This window comes from Scyliorhinus torazame, chromosome 6 (assembly GCF_047496885.1).
Source record: "Scyliorhinus torazame isolate Kashiwa2021f chromosome 6, sScyTor2.1, whole genome shotgun sequence".
NCBI lineage: Eukaryota > Metazoa > Chordata > Chondrichthyes > Carcharhiniformes > Scyliorhinidae > Scyliorhinus > Scyliorhinus torazame.
Genome location: NC_092712.1, coordinates 43,561,722 through 43,578,729, shown reverse-complemented (window position 1 = coordinate 43,578,729; position 17,008 = coordinate 43,561,722). Strand labels below are relative to the sequence as shown.

Here is a 17,008-nt window from a genome sequence, read left to right as displayed (position 1 = left end):
CCTACTTTTGTGAGGGCCATGAAGAATCCAACATGAGTTTGTAGAGTCAAACAGAAAGTAACTTTCGGGACAACAATATGGATAAAGTATCAGCTGTTCACTACTGCTTCCCTCTCTGACTGGTACCACATTGGCCAGCTCTATTTATACAACTGCACTGCTAATGATTGCCCCGTTCCCCCCTTATTGGGGAAGCACATATTCCCTAAAGAACATGGGGTAACCAATTGTCCCCAGCCAAAAGGATCCGCGCAGGTTATAACACCTACTTAATCCATTTGTCAGCATTCAGCCCATAGCCTTGAATGCTATGGCCTGTCAAGTGCTTATCTAGGTACCTTTTAAAGGATGTGAGGCAACCCACCTCTACCACCCTCCCAGGCAGTGCATTCCAGAATGTTTTTCCTCAAATCCCCCCTAAATCTCCTGCCCCTCACCTTGAACTTGTGTCCCTTTGTGACTGATCCTTTAACTAAGAGGAATAGCTGCTCCCTCTCCATCCTGTCCATGCCCCTCATAATCTTGTACACCTTGATCAGGTCACCCCTCAGTCTTCTCTTGAAAGGGAAAATTCATTAAAATATTGATTGAGACAAAATGGGACTAGTGAGTTGTCAAATCATGATATAGTGTAGGATTTGGACATGTATCATTATTGATTCTCATTATTAATATCAGTAGCTTTTTATTTGGTCCTTTAGCTAGGGTTCTCAATACAGCAGGTATTGGTGGCATGGTGGCATTGCTGCCTCACAGCGCCAGGGACCTGGGTTCAATTCCCGCCTTGGGTGACCATCGGTGTGGAGTTTGCATGTTCTACCCGTGTCTGCGTGTGTTTCCTCTGGGTACTCCAGTTTCCTCCCACAGTCCAAAGATGTGCAGCTTAGGTGGATTGGCCATGCTAAATTGCCGCATTGTGTTCAAAGATGTGCAGGTTAGGTGGGGTTACGGGGATAGGGCAGGGGACTGGGAGTAGATAGGGTGATCTTTCAGAGGGTCGGTGCAGTCTCAATGGGCTGAATGACCTCCTTCTGCACTGTAGGAATTCTATGGTTCTATCCTGTGGTTCTAAGTAAAATTTGTTTGAACGTGATGGCTAACAATATATTGCATATTTTATTCTGACAGAACCTAGAGTTGCCATTGAAAAACCTTTGCAAGATGTTGAAGCTTCAACAGGTGAAGATGCCACTTTCTTTGTTCAACTATCTGCAATTGCTCCTGGGATGTGGTTCTTAAATGAAAAAGCTATACAAAGCAATGAGAATTACACAATACAGAGAACTAAAAATACACACACACTAATAATTAAACCAGTGAGGTCATTGGATAATGACATTGAAGTGAAATTTGTAGCGAGCAATGCTGAAAGCACTGCTAAATTAAGAGTGAAAGGTGAGTAAATTAATGCTGTTAATTTTTGGTTGCTTATTAAATTATGTTATTGTTTTTTCAAGAAATATTTGGCCTTAATGAATTTCTACCCTAATTCAAGGGTGTAGAGACTTTTGTGAGTATGCAGGTCCTTCAGTACACAAGCCACTTTTATATTTGTATATCAGTGAAGACTACTATTTGGGAAGTATATCAATATTCCAAGTGGTAACAGTATTATGTTTATACTCTAAAGAAGTTCACAATTGGTAAGCTAGTATCTACATTAGAGGTTGTATGAGCATGCTGTTATTTCTTTACGGAGCAACCAAGAGGATGCTTGTGCAGTTTTTAAAAGATTTTGGTTTTTCCCTCAGGCAACCAAAAAATTAGTGAAAGTAATTCTCTACAGACTGTGAGGGTGGGTTGCTATATTTTTGGATTTCAGCTATTTTCTTGATGTTCATGCTACTCAAAGTTGAATCTTGACCCATATGAACAGAACTATATGCTTTTACCTTCCATTTTCTAGCTAATTATAGTGAGGCCAGTGGTTAAAAAAAACTTTTGCATTCTAGGTAGCTTATATTATGGCCGGGATTCTCTGGGGCCGCCCACTAAACACGGGATTCATGATGGCCCGCAGAGTCCTGTACCAGGCTGAAATCAGGATGTAGTGCCAGGCAGCAGACCCGTTGCGAGTCCCCGTACCTGCCCCGCCGGCCGCAGCCGGCTTAACAATGTCCCAGCCAGGCTTCCCAACCTGTTAACACCATGAAAATAGCTCATTAGAGCTATTTCACCTCTCATTGATTGGCAAGATGTACTTTTGACTCGCCAGCTGGAGTTCTCTGGCAGCCCTAGCCAAGAGTACGGCTGGCGTGAAGTGGTACAAGTCTTGAGGAACATGGGCCTGGCAGCTTGAGGGGCCGATGGTGGTCAGTACCCTCCCAATAATTGCCTCCAGGGTGCCGAGGGAGGTCCCTTATAGAAGATGAGAAACCAATTAAACAGTCACTCCGTATGTAACAATTAAAGTTATACCATAATAAAGTGAAAGTGTTCTCATCTGTATCCTTAAACCCTTTAAAAAGTCCATCAGTATGCGAAGTTCAAAGGTTTGTGAGATGAGGGTAAAAGTTATCCCTTTAAAGTGGTAGAAACCTTTTGAATAGGTTTTCACAGTCAATTTCATTGCCCTTTAAAGGATAGACTGTATGGCTAGAAGGCTGAAAGCTTTGAACTGGATTGTATACATTCAATTTCACACTCAATTGCCTGCTGAAAGCTTTTTGATTGACATGTCAAGGCAGTTTCAAAGGGGAGAATCAGATTGTTTATTTATGTAGCTCTGCAGTTCTACATTAACTCGGGTTAGCAGGTGTTTTCCTAACACTGTTTTTAAAATAGTGAGACTGCATCTTGTTCTCAAGCGCCTCTAGAAAGAACAGCTGTGGGGGCTGCCCCTGCACTTTCTGCCTTCTTGAACTACTAATTCTTTGTTATGAGATGGAACTTTACCTGCATTTGGCAGAGTGTGACAGTGGGCGGGAAAAGCGGCATTGAAGCTGCTAGCATAAATAGCAGTGTTCTCCACCATATCATTGGAAATATTAAAAAAGATTCAAGGGACAACATGTTTGTGCTGGGGGCAGTGCCCAGTTCCTGGGCATGACCCTCTTCCCCATGTGATGCACCTGAGCTCGTCTGGCAGGTGTGCCCAACAGGTGCACGTTGTGAGGGACCAGTTGTAAGTAACACCACTCTGCCCTCACTTTGACGTGAATGGATTTTCTTACAGGTAGGGGAATGATTCAAGTGTAGAGGCCTGAAAATGATGTAAATGTATTATAGTGATGTTCCCGACATTGAACATTAGGATTCCCGTTATGTCATTGGCAGAGGGCAGGGACTATCTCATGTTACACTTTCATGTTGGCATGAAATGTGATTTGGGCCTCTCACAAGATCTTCCATCCCTGTTGCCAAACCTGCCTGAAAATAATAGGAGTGGAAAATCACCACCATCGTTTTCTCAATTTTAGAACACTGTAAACTATAGAACTATTAAAGCTATTTGGCCCATATGTCTGTGAGAATTCTTTGCTAGAGCAAAACCAAGCAGATTTAATTGCCTGACCTTCTCATGTTCTGTTCTTATACCCGTCTAACATCCTGGGAATGATTTTCAGCCTATGTTTGCAGTCACAGAGAATGGTGATGTGGACGGACAGTATGTTGAGAATCGGTAAACATGATTCTCGCCGGTGATATTTCGTTGCCCGATTTTCCATGGCCCTTTGCCAGTCACGTCACTGGGTTCACGCCCATAAAGGGTGAGAACCTCAATTTAATGCTTTAGCATACGTTTTGATGACATTAGCCACCAGCCAAATAGTCAAACCTCGCCAATATTACATCATGTCGGCGAGATTTACAAAAGCAATTTTAAAACGTGATTCAGTCGAAGGGATCTCCTCAGGGCGGAAATGTAAGTATAGCCCCCGAGGGGGAGAGGAACTTGCGCCTGGCACTGCCCTCTGGCACAGGTTGGCACAGTCTGGTTGCTGAATGCCTTCTTCACCACCCTGTCCACCTGCTCAAGGAGCTATGAACCTGTACTCCTAGATCTATTTGTTCTGTAACTTTCTCCAACTCTCTACCATTAACTGAGTAGGTCCTACTCAGTTCTCGAATGGAGAAATTCCACCAGGTTTGCCAGTCAGTCTGCAGCCGTGGGTGATGCTTCTGATTGCTAACCGAGCAGGATTTTCTGGCATGCGATTAGGGAAGCTCATTGATCTACTTCTGACATTGTACAGCGGTCTTCCTGGTCATGCTGCCAACACTGAGAGCCACTGTCACTGCCTCCCGGGTGGTACTGGTGACTCTGCTGCTGTTCCTCCGATCTCCTCTGGGGAACAGGATGTTCCATCTTAAATCCACAGTGTCAAGAAGCTTGGCCAGGTCTGCTGCTGCCATGCTGGTGTGTTGACTTGGAGTGAGTTGTGAGGGAGCGATTAAAAGCAGCTCCTTCTTGTTAGTGGCGAGACGCTGAGGCGCACGTCTGGCGAATCAGACGGCAAGACGGCCAGTATTGGAGAGCTCATGGGGACTCATTTCCAGAATGAAGTGCCATAAATACAAGCCACAATCTCGCCAACGCGGCCATTAAGAAACACCCCACCAACTGCGCCCAAAATGATACTTAGAAGTTGTCCTGTTGAATCGCCCCAGCATATCCAATATTTTTCCCTTAAAAGAAGTAATGATTTCTCCTTCAACTGCCCATCAAAGAAAAGTTCCTTTAAAAAAAAATTACCTTAATCTCTTTCCTCACTATCTCAGTGATAATTTTAGATTGATGACCGCTTGTCATTTACTCACTATTGAGAGGAAATAGCCTTTCCCTATCAAAACCATCATAATTTTAAAACTCTCTATTAAATTTCCTTAATCCTCTATGCTCTAAGTATTCCCAGTCTATCGTTTCCATCTCTGGCGTCTTCCTGGTGAAGCTACATTCAGTGTTTTTTTTAATAGCTTTAATGTCTTTTCAATAATAGGGTGCTGAAAACTCAATGCAATAGTTACTAACTGTGGCAGAATCAATGTTTTGAATACATATATTTAACTTTTTAACTATCCCTTATTTGTAATATCTACATTTTTATTGACTTCTTTATGACTTTATATATCCAGTTAGCTTTGATTTGGGAACTAAATTAATTCCTGGAGTTGAGTTTAAAGTTTTGAATTGACTCTGATCTTTGGTTGTAGTAGTTTGGAAAGTTGTTGGGCAGGATTCTCCGTCCCGCCGCACCCGTTTTCTGGTGTAGCGTGTCCCCGCTGCAGAGGGATCATCATCCTGACAGCCGGCCAATGCGGTTTCCCATTGTGGGCACCCCAATGCCATCGGGAAATCCACGGTCGTGAGTGCACTGCCGGCGAAGAGGAGGATCCCGTCAACGGAGAATTCCGCTGCCTCCCTTTGCACATTGTTCATCAGAAAATGGAATAGGGCATGGAGAAGTCTAAATGTAAACAGAAAATAACTTTCTTAGTTGTAAAATAAAAGCTGAATGATGTCCTTTTTTAATAGCATTGCCAGTGGCGCCAGTGAATTTCAGAAACAAGTCAGCAGAAAAGGAGATTATTTCAGTTTCACAGAAAGGTACAGCTCAGTTTGTTGCTGAGATTTCTGTTAGAGCTGCAAAAGTAACCTGGACAAAAGATGGCAAGGAGATCAAGTCGAGCAAGAAGTATGAATTTCAATCTTTGGATCAACGCCACATCTTGAAGGTCAACAATGTAACTTTAGAAGATGCTGGGATTTACGAATGTGTTTGTGATGGCAATAAAATGTCATTTCAGCTCTGTGTAAAGGGTGTGTATGTTGCTAAGTATTTATCAGTAAATGTGCATGTTATCTCAAATGTCTCAGTGCCAACCAAACTAAGGTGTAGATAGTTGAAATATTATAAAATATAAAATTAATTATTCATTTTTATGTTAATTTAAAATATATCATCATTATTGTTAGGACAAGGCTGATTAAACTATTGATTTCAGCAAACCAATAAGGTCTTTACCAGAGCTGTCAAAATCATTTAGGATTAGGAAATAAAACATATAAGTTTTGGATTTGTTTTAAAGAGTGACTTACTAAAAGTTGGATTTCAGTTTTAAACCAGTGAGTATTCATCAGTTTCAGTAAGTGACTGTAGGCTGTCTTGCACTGACCATTATATTAACCGTAAGTTAATTTCATTGAACTAAGCTATGATGTACAAAACTGAATGGGCCAGATTGTCCGATATGTTGACACACATACTTATAATTTCTTAGAGTTACACCAACAATTTGGATTCTGTTTTGGTACCAGTGGAAAGAAAGTTTTTTCCCCAACTCCTCTTCCCAATTTTTCCAGTTTCACAGAGCCAGCACAGAAGGAAGCTGTTTGACTTGCTGTGTCTGCACCAGTTCTCTGAATGAGTATTACACCTAATGCAAATTCTCACTTTATCGTCGTAACCTTGTACATTCTTCCTTTTAAGATAACAGTCTAATTCCCTTTAGAATGTCTCAATTAAACTTGCCCCATTACACACTCGGGCGGAGCTTTCCAAATCCCACCCACTCACTGCGTGAAGACGTTATCCCTCATGTTTCTTTTGCCAATTATTTTAATCCGTGCTCTCTGGTTTCTAGGGGCTGGTTTAGCACACTGGGCTAAATCGCTGGCTTTTAAAGCAGACCAAGCAGGCCAGCAGCACGGTTCAATTCCCGTAACAGCCTCCCCGAACAGGCGCCGGAATGTGGCGACTAGGGGCTTTTCACAGTAACTTCATTGAAGCCTACTTGTGACAATAAGCGATTTTCATTTCATTTCATTTCTTGTTTTTTTATCCTTCACAAGTGGGGACAGTTTCTCCCTATCTCAGATTCACAGATAAATACAGTGCAGAAAAAGCCCTTCTGCCTATTGAGTTTGCACCGCCGCACGAAAAGTACCTGATCTGCCAATCCTAATCCCATTTGCCAGCACTTGGCCCATAGCCTCAAATGGGTCAAGTGCTCATCAAATACTTTTTAAAGGACGTCTCGCCATGCATCTTCTCAACCGAGTAGTACAACACTCCATATGCTTCACCCAATGTCTGTGTCTGTGTATTTACATTGTGTATTTGTCGTATGTCCTATGTTTATTTCATGTATGGAACGATCTATATGGACTGTACGCAGAACAATACTTTACACTGTGCTTCGGTACATGTGACAATAAACCCAAATCCAATTCAAATCTTCCCTTCCTCCTTGCGGCTACTTTGTCCACCCCTGATGGTTTTAAATACTTAATTTGAAATACTACCAAAGCTCCTCTCATCTTTTTTTTTCTCCTAGAAAAGTAGTCCTAACATCTGCAATCTATCTTTATAACTGAGATGCCTCATCCCTGGAACCATTCGCATTAAACTTTTCTGAACTCTTTCAAGTGCTTTCATATCGTTCTCAAAGTATCCACCATGATAAAGATTTCTATCATATCATGGGCACTCACCCCAAGGGTTCTCTCACAACTAGGTTACCAACTAATCCTTTCTTATTGTACAACACCCAGTCCAAGATCGCATGTTTCTTAGTTGGTTTCTCAACATTTTGGTCCAGAAAACCATCCTGTGTACACTCCAGAAATTCCTCCTCTATTGCACTGCAACTAATTTGATTCACCCAACGTATATGCAGATTAAATTCACCCCATAATTGCAGATGTTCCTTTAATACATGCATCTCTGATTTCACGTCTAATGCTACTCCCAACATTACCACTGCAGTTTGGTGGTCTGTATACCATCCCTCCAAATATTTTTTGCCTCATGGTGTTTCTTATCTCAACTCATACAGATTCCATATCATCTGTGTTAATATCTTTCCTCAATATTATATCAATATCTTCTTTAATCAACAATGCGACTCCATCACCTTTTTCTTTCTGTCTGTTCTTCTTAAAAACTGAATAGCCCTCAATGTTTAGTTCCTATCCTTGGTCACCTTGGAGCAATGTCTCCGTAATCCCAACTATATACTACCCCTTTACATTTATCTGCGCAACTAATTCATCCATTTTATTTTGAATGCTCCGAGTATTCAGGTACAAAACCTTAAGGCTCCTCCTTTTAATGTTTCTTGACAGGTCCCTACTATTTTTTACAGTGTCATTATCTGGTAGGCTTCTGCAGAAAGTAAGGAGGCATGGGATAGTGGGAAATTTGGCCAGTTGGATAACGAACTGGCTAACCGATAGAAGTCAGAGAGTGGTGGTGGATGGCAAATATTCAGCCTGGATCCCAGTTACCAGTGGGGTACCGCAGGGACCAGTTCTGGGTCCTCTGCTGTTTGTGATTTTCATTAATGACTTGGATGAGGGAGTTGAAGGGTGGGTCAGTAAATTTGCAGACGATACGAAGATTGGTGGAGTTGTGGATAGTAAGGAAGGCTGTTGTCGGCTGCAAAGAGACATAGATAGGATGCAGAGCTGGGCTGAGAAGTGGCAGATGGAGTTTAACCCTGAAAAGTGTGAGGTTGTCCATTTTGGAAGGACAAATATGAATGCGGAATACAGGGTTAACGGTAGAGTTCTTGGCAATGTGGAGGAGCAGAGAGATCTTGGGGTCTATGTTCATACATCTTTGAAAGTTGCCACTCAAGTGGATAGAGCTGTGAAGAAGGCCTATGGTGTGCTCGCGTTCATTAACAGAGGGATTGAATTTAAGAGCCGTGAGGTGATGATGCAGCTGTACAAAACTTTGGTAAGGCCACATTTGGAGTACGGTGTACAGTTCTGGTCACCTCATTTTAGGAAGGATGTGGAAGCTTTGGAAAAGGTGCAAAGAAGATTTACCAGGATGTTACCTGGAATGGAGAGTAGGTCTTACGAGGAAAGGTTGAGGGTGCTAGGCCTTTTCTCATTAGAACGGAGAAGGATGAGGGGCGACTTGATAGAGGTTTATAAGATGATCAGGGGAATAGATAGAGTAGACAGTCAGAGACTTTTTCCCCGGGTGGAACAAACCATTACAAGGGGACATAAATTTAAGGTGAAAGGTGGAAGATATAGGAGGGATATCAGAGGTAGGTTCTTTACCCAGAGAGTAGTGGGGACATGGAATGCACTGCCTGTGGAAGTAGTTGAATCGGAAACATTAGGGACCTTCAAGCAGCTATTGGATAGGTACATGGATTACGGTAAAATGATATAGTGTAGATTTATTCGTTCTTAAGGGCAGCACGGTAGCATTGTGGATAGCACAATTGCTTCACAGCTCCAGGGTCCCAGGTTCGATTCTGGCTTGGGTCACTGTCTGTGCGGAGTCTGCACGTCCTCCCCGTGTCTGCGTGGGTTTCCTCCGGGTGCTCCGGTTTCCTCCCACAGTCCAAAGATGTGCAGGGTAGGTGGATTGGCCATGATAAATTGCCCTTAGTGTCCAAAATTGCCCTTGGTGTTGGGTGGAGGTGTTGAGTTTGGGTGGGGTGCTCTTTCCAAGAGCCGGTGCAGACTCGGGCCGAATGGCCTCCTTCTGCACTGTAAATTCAATGACAATCTATGATTAATCTAGGACAAAGGTTCGGCACAACATCGTGGGCCGAAGGGCCTGTTCTGTGCTGTATTTTCTATGTTCTATGTTGATACTGGCCCTTGATTTCTCTGCCTATGTTTTTTCTTATTCTCCTTGCTGGGTTTTTCACTTGTTCTTGGTTCCCCCTGCTCTGAATCCTTATATCGGTTCCCATCCCCCTGCCATATTAGTTTAAACCCTCCCCAACCCCTCTGGCAAGTACCCCTCCCCCCCCAGGACATCAGTCCCGGTCATGCCCAGGTGTAACCCATCCAGTTTGTACAGGTCCCACTTCTCACAGAACCGGTACCAATGCTCCAGCAATCTGAAACCCTCCCCCTCACACCATCTCCTCAGCCACGTATTCATCTGATATACCAAAAGACATATGAGTAGAATTAGGCTATTCGGCCCATCGAATCTTCTCCGCCATTCAATCCTGGCTCATCTGTTTCTCATTCCCATTGTCCAACCTACTACCCATAACCACTGATCCCCTTATTAATCAAGAACCTATCTATTTGGGGTGGCATGGTAGCACAGTGGTTAGCACTGCTGCCTCACAGCTCCAGGGACCCGGGTTCAATTCCGGCCTTGGGTGACTGTGTGGAGTTTGCACTTTCTCCCTGTGTCTGTGTGGGTTTTCTCCGAGTGCTCAGTTTCCTCCCACAGCCCAAAGATGCGCAGGTTAGGTGGATTGGCATGCTAAATTGCCCTTAGAATCCAAAAAGTTAGATGAGGTTACGGGGATATGGTGGAGGTACGGGCTTAAGTAGGGTGCTCTTTCCAAGGGCCGGTGCGGACTCGATGGGCCGAATGGCCTCCTTCTGCACTCTAAATTCTATGATTCTGCCTCCCAAGACTCAGTGACTTGGCCTCCACAGCCTTCTGCGGCAATGAGTTTCACAGATTTACCACCCTCTGGCTGAAGGAATTCCTCCTCATCACTGTTTTAAAGCATAGTCCCTTCAGTCTGAGGCTCTGCCCTTGGGTTTTGTTTCTCCTACTATTAGAAACATCCTCTCCACATACACCAAGGTCTAGCTCTATAATATATATCAAGAAGAGAAAGGGTCTCAATATTGATCCATGGGAAACTCCATTTCAAACCTTGCTCCAGCCCCCCAAAAATTAACTGCTGCTCTCTGCTTCCTGTCACTCAGCCAATTTTGTATCCATGTTCCTATTTTCCCTTTTACTCTACAAACATTTGCTCACGGGTCTGTTGTGTGGCATTGTATCAAACACCTTTTGGAAATCCATGTGTGCTGTGTTAACAGCATTGCCGTCATTAACCCTCTCTGTTACCTCTTCAAAAAATTCTGGCCAGTTGGTTAAACACATTTTTTCTTAAGAATTCATGCTGGGTTTCTTAATTAACCTGAATTTGTCTATGACCGGAATTTTCAAACCCTGCCATGGGGCAGTCAGGATCTTTGTTTATTTATCTTTCCCTTCAGGGTTGAATGCATATGAATTACCCTCCTCCCTCATTTTTCCTAACCCACTGATGATAAACATCCAAACACTGAGGTTAGAAAAGAGGAACTGAAAGCACCGAGCTACTTTGAAGTTGCGTCAGCTGTCAAGCAGTACAAGGGTGTTCATAAACATTGAGGTTAGGAACAATGGGGATGGGGGCGGTACATCAGATGCATTGAACAGTAAAGGGAAAGTTAAATAAACAAAACCACCTGCTGTGTAAAAACCATTAAACTCAGTCAAAAGCTAGTTAAAGTTACTGGACCATGAAATTGAATAAAAACAAAGGTTCTCAAGGGATGTCATAGCTTTTTAAAGTTTGTGACCATTCTAGGAAGACTCAGAGACTTGAGAAAAATGTCGGGTTAAAAGCATGGAGTTGAGTGAGGAGCTGTGAAGAAGGGGGATGTACTTGAGGCTTCATGGGTGCACCTGCTGCTCATACAGGCTACAAAAGGGAATCTCAAAGAACATTACAGCACAGGAACAGGCCATTCGGCCCTCAATGCCTGTACCGGTCATGATACCAACCTTTGCCAAAACCCTCAGCACTTCCTTGTGCCGTGTCCCTCTATACCCATCCTATCCATGTGTTTGTCAAGATGCCTTTTGAACGCCGTTAATGTAGCTGCTTCCAAAACCTCCCCTGGCAACGTGTTCCAGGCACTCACCACCCTCTGCATAAAAAAACTGCTTTGCACATCTCTTCTAAACTTTGCCCCATGGACCTTAAACCTATGCCTCCTGGTGAGTGACCTTTCCATCCTGGGAAAGAGTGCCTGCCCATCCACTCTACCATGCCCCTCATAATCTTGTAGACCTCTAAAAGGGTCACCCCTCATCCTCCGGCTTTCGAATGAAAACAGTCTCTCCACATAGCTAACACCCTACAGACCAGGCAACATCCTGATAAACCTCCTCTGCACCCACTCCAAAGCCTCCACATCCTTCTGATAGTGAGGCGACCAGAATTGTGCATAATATTCCAAGTGCGGCCGCACTAAGGTTCTTCACAACTCTATGACTTGCCAGTTTTTATACTCGATGCCCTGTCCAATAAAGGCAAGCATTCCATATGCTTTCTAGACTACCTTGTCCACTTGTCTTGCCACCTTCAAAGATATAAATGTGGTCACACCCAAGGTGCAGGCAGAGAAATGGGTGACCACCAGAAAGGGCAGGCAGTCAGTGCAGGAATCCCCTGTGGTTGTCCCCCTCTCGAACAGGTATACCCCTTTGGATACTGTCGGGAGGGATAGCCTATCAGGGGAAAACAGCAGCAGCCAGAGCAGTGGCACCACGACTGGCTCTGATGTTCAGAAGGGAGGGTCAAAGCGCAGAAGAGCAATAGTCATAGGGGATTCTATAGTCCGGGGCACAGATAGGCACTTCTGTGGACGTGAAAGAGACTCCAGGATGGTATGTTGCCTCCCTGGTGCCAGGGTCCAGGATGTCTCCGAACGGGTAGAGGGTATCGTGAAGGGGGAGGGCAAACAGGCAGAAGGCGTTGTACATATTGGTACTAACGACATAGGCAGGAAGGGGCATGAGGTCCTGCAGCAGGAGTTCAGGGAGTTAGGTAGAAAGTTAAAAGACAGGACCTCTAGGGTTGTAATCTCGGGATTACTCCCTGTGCCACGTGCCAGTGATGCTAGAAATAGGAAGATAGAACAGCTAAACACGTGGCTAAACAGCTGGTGTAGGAGGGAGGGTTTCTGTTATCTGGACCACTGGGAGCTCTTCCGGGGCAGGTGTGACCTATATAAGAAGGACGGGTTGCATCTAAACTGGAGAGGCATAAATATCCTGGCCCCAAGGTTTGCTGGTGTCACACGGGAGGGTTTAAACTAGTATGGCAGGGGGGTGGGCACGGGAGCAATAGGGCAGAAGGTGAGAGCATTGAGGGAGAACTACGGAATAGGCACAGTATGGCTCTGAGACAGGGCAGACAGGGTGAAGTTGCTGAACACAGCGGGTCTGGTGACCTGAAGTGCATATGTTTTAATGCAAGAAGTATTACGGGTAAGGCAGATGAACTTAGAGCTTGGATTAGTACTTGGAACTATGATGTTGTTGCCATTACAGAGACCTGGTTGAGGGAAGGGCAGGATTGGCAGCTAAACGTTCCAGGATTTAGATGTTTCAGGCGGGATAGAGGGAGATGTAAAAGGGGTGGCGGAGTTGCACTACTGGTTAAGGAGGATATCACAGCTGTACTATGGGAGGACACCTCAGAGGGCAGTGAGGCTATATGGGTAGAGATCAGGAATAAGATGGGTGCAGTCACAATGTTGGGGGTTTACTACAGGCCTCCCAACAGCCAGCGGGAGATAGAGGAGCAGATAGGTAGACAGATTTTGGAAAAGAGTAAAAACAACAGGGTTGTGGTGACGGGAGACTTCAACTTCCCCAATATTGACTGGGGCTCACTTAGTGCCAGGGGCTTAGACGGGGCAGAGTTTGTAAGGAGCATCCAGGAGGGCTTCTTAAAACAATATGTAGACAGTCCAACTAGGGAAGGGGCGGAACTGGACCTGGTACTGGGGAATGAGCCCGGCCAGGTGGTAGAAGTTTCAGTAGGGGAGCATTTCGGGAACAGTGACCACAATTCAGTAAGTTTTAAAGTGCTGGTGGACAAGGATAAGAGTGGTCCTAGGGTGAATGTGCTAAATTGGGGGAAGGCTAATTATAACAGTATTAGGCGGGAACTGAAGAACCTAGATTGGGGGCGGGATGTTTGAGGGTAAATCAACATCTGACATGTGGGAGGCTTTCAAGTGTCAGTTGAAAGGAATTCAGGACCGGCATGTTTCTGTGAGGAAGAAGGATAAATACGGCAATTTTCGGGAACCTTGGATAACAAGATGTATTGTAGGCTCGTCAAAAAGAAAAAGGAGGCATTTATCAGGGCTAAAAGGCTGGGAACAGACAAAGCCTGTGTGAAATATCAGGAAAGTAGGAAGGAACTTAAGCAAGGAGTCAGGAGGGCTAGAAGGTGTCACGAAAAGTCATTGGCAAATAGGGTTAAGGAAAATCCCAAGGCTTTTAACACGTACATAAAAAGCAAGAGGGTAGCCAGGGAAAGGGTTGGCCCACTGAAGGATAGGCAAGGGAATCTATGTGTGGAGCCAGAGGAAATGGGCGAGGTACGAAATGAATACTTTGCATCTGTATTCACCAAAGAGAAGGAATTGGTAGATGTTGAGTCTGGAGAAGGGTGTGTAGATAGCCTGGGTTACATTGAGATCCAAAAAGACGAGGTGTTGGGCGTCTTGAAAAATATTAAGGTAGATAAGTCCCCAAGGCCTGATGGGATCTACCCCAGAATATTGAAGGAGGCTAGAGAGGAAATTGCTGAGGCCTTGACAGAAATCTTTGGATCCTCACTGTCTTCAGGTGATGTCCCGGAGGACTGGAGAATAGCCAATGTTGTTGCTTTGTTTAAGAAGGGTAGCAAGGATAATCCAGGGAACTACAGGCCGGTGAGCCTTACGTCAGTGGTAGGGAAATTACTGGAGAGAATTCTTCGAGACAGGATCTACTCCCATTTGGAAGCAAATGGACGTATTAGTGAGAGGAAGCATGGTTTTGTGAAGGGGAGGTCATGTCTCACCAACTTGAGAGTTTTTCAAGGAGGTCACAAAGATGATTGATGCAGGTAGGGCAGTGGAGGTTGTCTATATGGACTTCAGTAAGGCCTTTGACAAGGTCCCTCATGGTAGACTAGTACAAAAGGTGAAGTCACACGGGATCAGGGGTGAGCTGGCAATGTGGATACAGAACTGGCTAGGTCATAGAAGGCAGAGAGTAGCAATGGAAGGATGCTTTTCTAATTGGAGCGCTGTGACTAGTGGTGTTCCGCAGGGATCAGTGCTGGGACCGTTGCTGTTTGTAGTATATATAAATGATTTGAAGGAAAATGTAACTGGTCTGATTAGTAAGTTTGCAGACGACACAGGTTGGTGGAATTGTGGATAGCGATGAGGACTGTCAGAGGATACAGCAGGATTTAGATTGTTTGGAGACTTGGGCGGCGAGATGGCAGATGGAGTTTAATCCGGACAAATGTGAGGTAATGCATTTTGGAAGGTCTAATGCAAGTAGGGAATATACAGTGAATGGTAGAACCCTCAAGAGTATTGAAAGCCAGAGAGATCTAGGTGTACAGGTCCACAGGTCACTGAAAGGGGCAACACAGGTGGAGAAAGTAGTCAAGAAGGCATACGGCATGCTTGCCTTCATTGGCCGGGGCATTGAGTATAAGAATTGGCAAGTCATGTTGCAGCTGTATAGAACCTTAGTTAGGCTACATTTGGAGTATAGTGTTCAATTCTGGTCGCCACACTACCAGAATGATGGTGAGGCTTTAGAAAGGGTGCAGAAGAGATTTACCAGAATGTTGCCTGGTATGGAGGGCTTTAGCTATGAGGAGCAGTTGAATAAACTCGGTTTGTTCTCACTGGAACGACGGAGGTTGAGGGGTGACCTGATAGAGGTCTACAAAATTATGAGGGGCAGAGACAGAGTGGATAGTCAGAGGCTTTTCCCCAGGGTAGAGGGGTCAATTACTAGGGGGCATAGGTTTAAGGTGCGAGGGGCAAGCTTTAGAGTAGATGTACGAGGTACATTTTTTTACACAGAGGATAGTGGGTGCCTGGAACTCGCTGCTGGAGGAGGTGGTGGACGCAGGGGCGAGAGTGACATTTAAGGGACATCTTGACAAATACATGAATATGATGGGAATAGAGGGATACGGACCCAGGAAGTGTAGAAGATTGTAGTTTAGTCGGGCAGCATGGTCGGCACGGACTTGGAGGGCCGAAGGGCCTGTTCCTGTGCTGTACCTTTCTTTGTTCTTTGTATATGTGGACCTGCACGCTCAGATCTCTTCGACTTTCTACATTCCTAAGAGTTTTGCTATTTACGGTATATTTCCCCCCATTCGTCCGGATTAAACTCCATTTGCCATTTCTCTGCCCAAATCTCCAACCTATCTATGTCCTGCTGTGACCTCTGACAATCCTTAACACTATCTGCCACTCCACCAACCTTGGTGTCATCTGCGAACTTACTAATCAGAAAGGCTACATTTTCCTTCAAATCATTAATGTACACTACAAACAAGAGAGCCCCAGATAAGATCCCTGTGGAACACCACTAGTCACAACTTTCTATTCAGAAAAGCACCCTTTTACTGCAACCCTTTGCCTTCTGTGACCAAACCGGTTCTGCAAATCGTACCACATCAGCTCTGATCCCGTGTGACTTCACCTTTTGTACCAGTCTGCCATGAGGCACCTTGTCAAAAGTGAAACTGACATCTGCTGTCAGTTCAAGGGGTCTTCTATCACCTACAGCTTCTGAGAGAAAGGGAATCCCTTCTGTAGAATGGAGTGCTGCTGTGATTTGGAAGCCTTCCAAGTATCCAGGATGCAAGAGCTTAAAGTGGCCGGGCCATCTCAAAGTTTTCACAGTACACAGACAAGAATGAAGATTTTGATCTGACAGCTGCCTGAAATCATCATGCCAAGAGTGACCTTCAGGTTTCCCAGTGTTAGAAAGGGCAGTCCAGCCACGAGAACCCATCCCAGGGGAGAGTCCCGAGGTCAACCCCTTATCTCCAGTCTGAGCCCATCCAACCCCCAGGAGCATTGGGGGGGCCTTCACTCTGCAGTCCTGGAGTGGCAGAGGGGCACATGAGCACTGGACCTACCTCCTTGACTCCCCTGAGTCTAAAGCACCAGACCAGGGCGTCAGTGCCAGGGGCAGTGCACTGTTGGCACTGGCAAGGGATGGGGCCTGAGGGGCAGAGACTGAAGTGGGGTGTCTGAAGGGGGGAGGGTCACCCTCATGCTTATAGATGGGGTGGGGTGGGGGGGGGGTTGGTGGTGAACCGTTATTTTAGTGGTAGGATGCTCCTCTTTGCTGAGGGGTTGGGTGTACTCTCCTTGTAAGCGGAGGATCACCAATTCTGCTGTGGGAGGTGTAAGGGGGTCCTGTCTGTGAATTCTGGGATCTGGATGCCCTTTAAAAAC

At 45.0% G+C, this 17,008-nt stretch overlaps 1 protein-coding gene and 1 long non-coding RNA gene across 2 annotated transcripts in view; one reads left to right on the top strand and one right to left on the bottom strand.

Moving 5' to 3' along the window:
* Nucleotides 1-17,008, top strand: part of LOC140424765 (obscurin-like) — a 1,044,598-nt gene that overhangs the window by 91,366 nt on the left and 936,224 nt on the right. The window contains 2 exon segments of the mRNA XM_072508149.1: nucleotides 1,129-1,395; nucleotides 5,477-5,761. Of these exon segments, the coding sequence (XP_072364250.1) occupies nucleotides 1,129-1,395; nucleotides 5,477-5,761 (552 nt within the window).
* Nucleotides 1-17,008, bottom strand: part of LOC140424767 (uncharacterized) — a 39,161-nt gene that overhangs the window by 7,657 nt on the left and 14,496 nt on the right. The gene's annotated exons all lie outside the window — the stretch shown is intronic.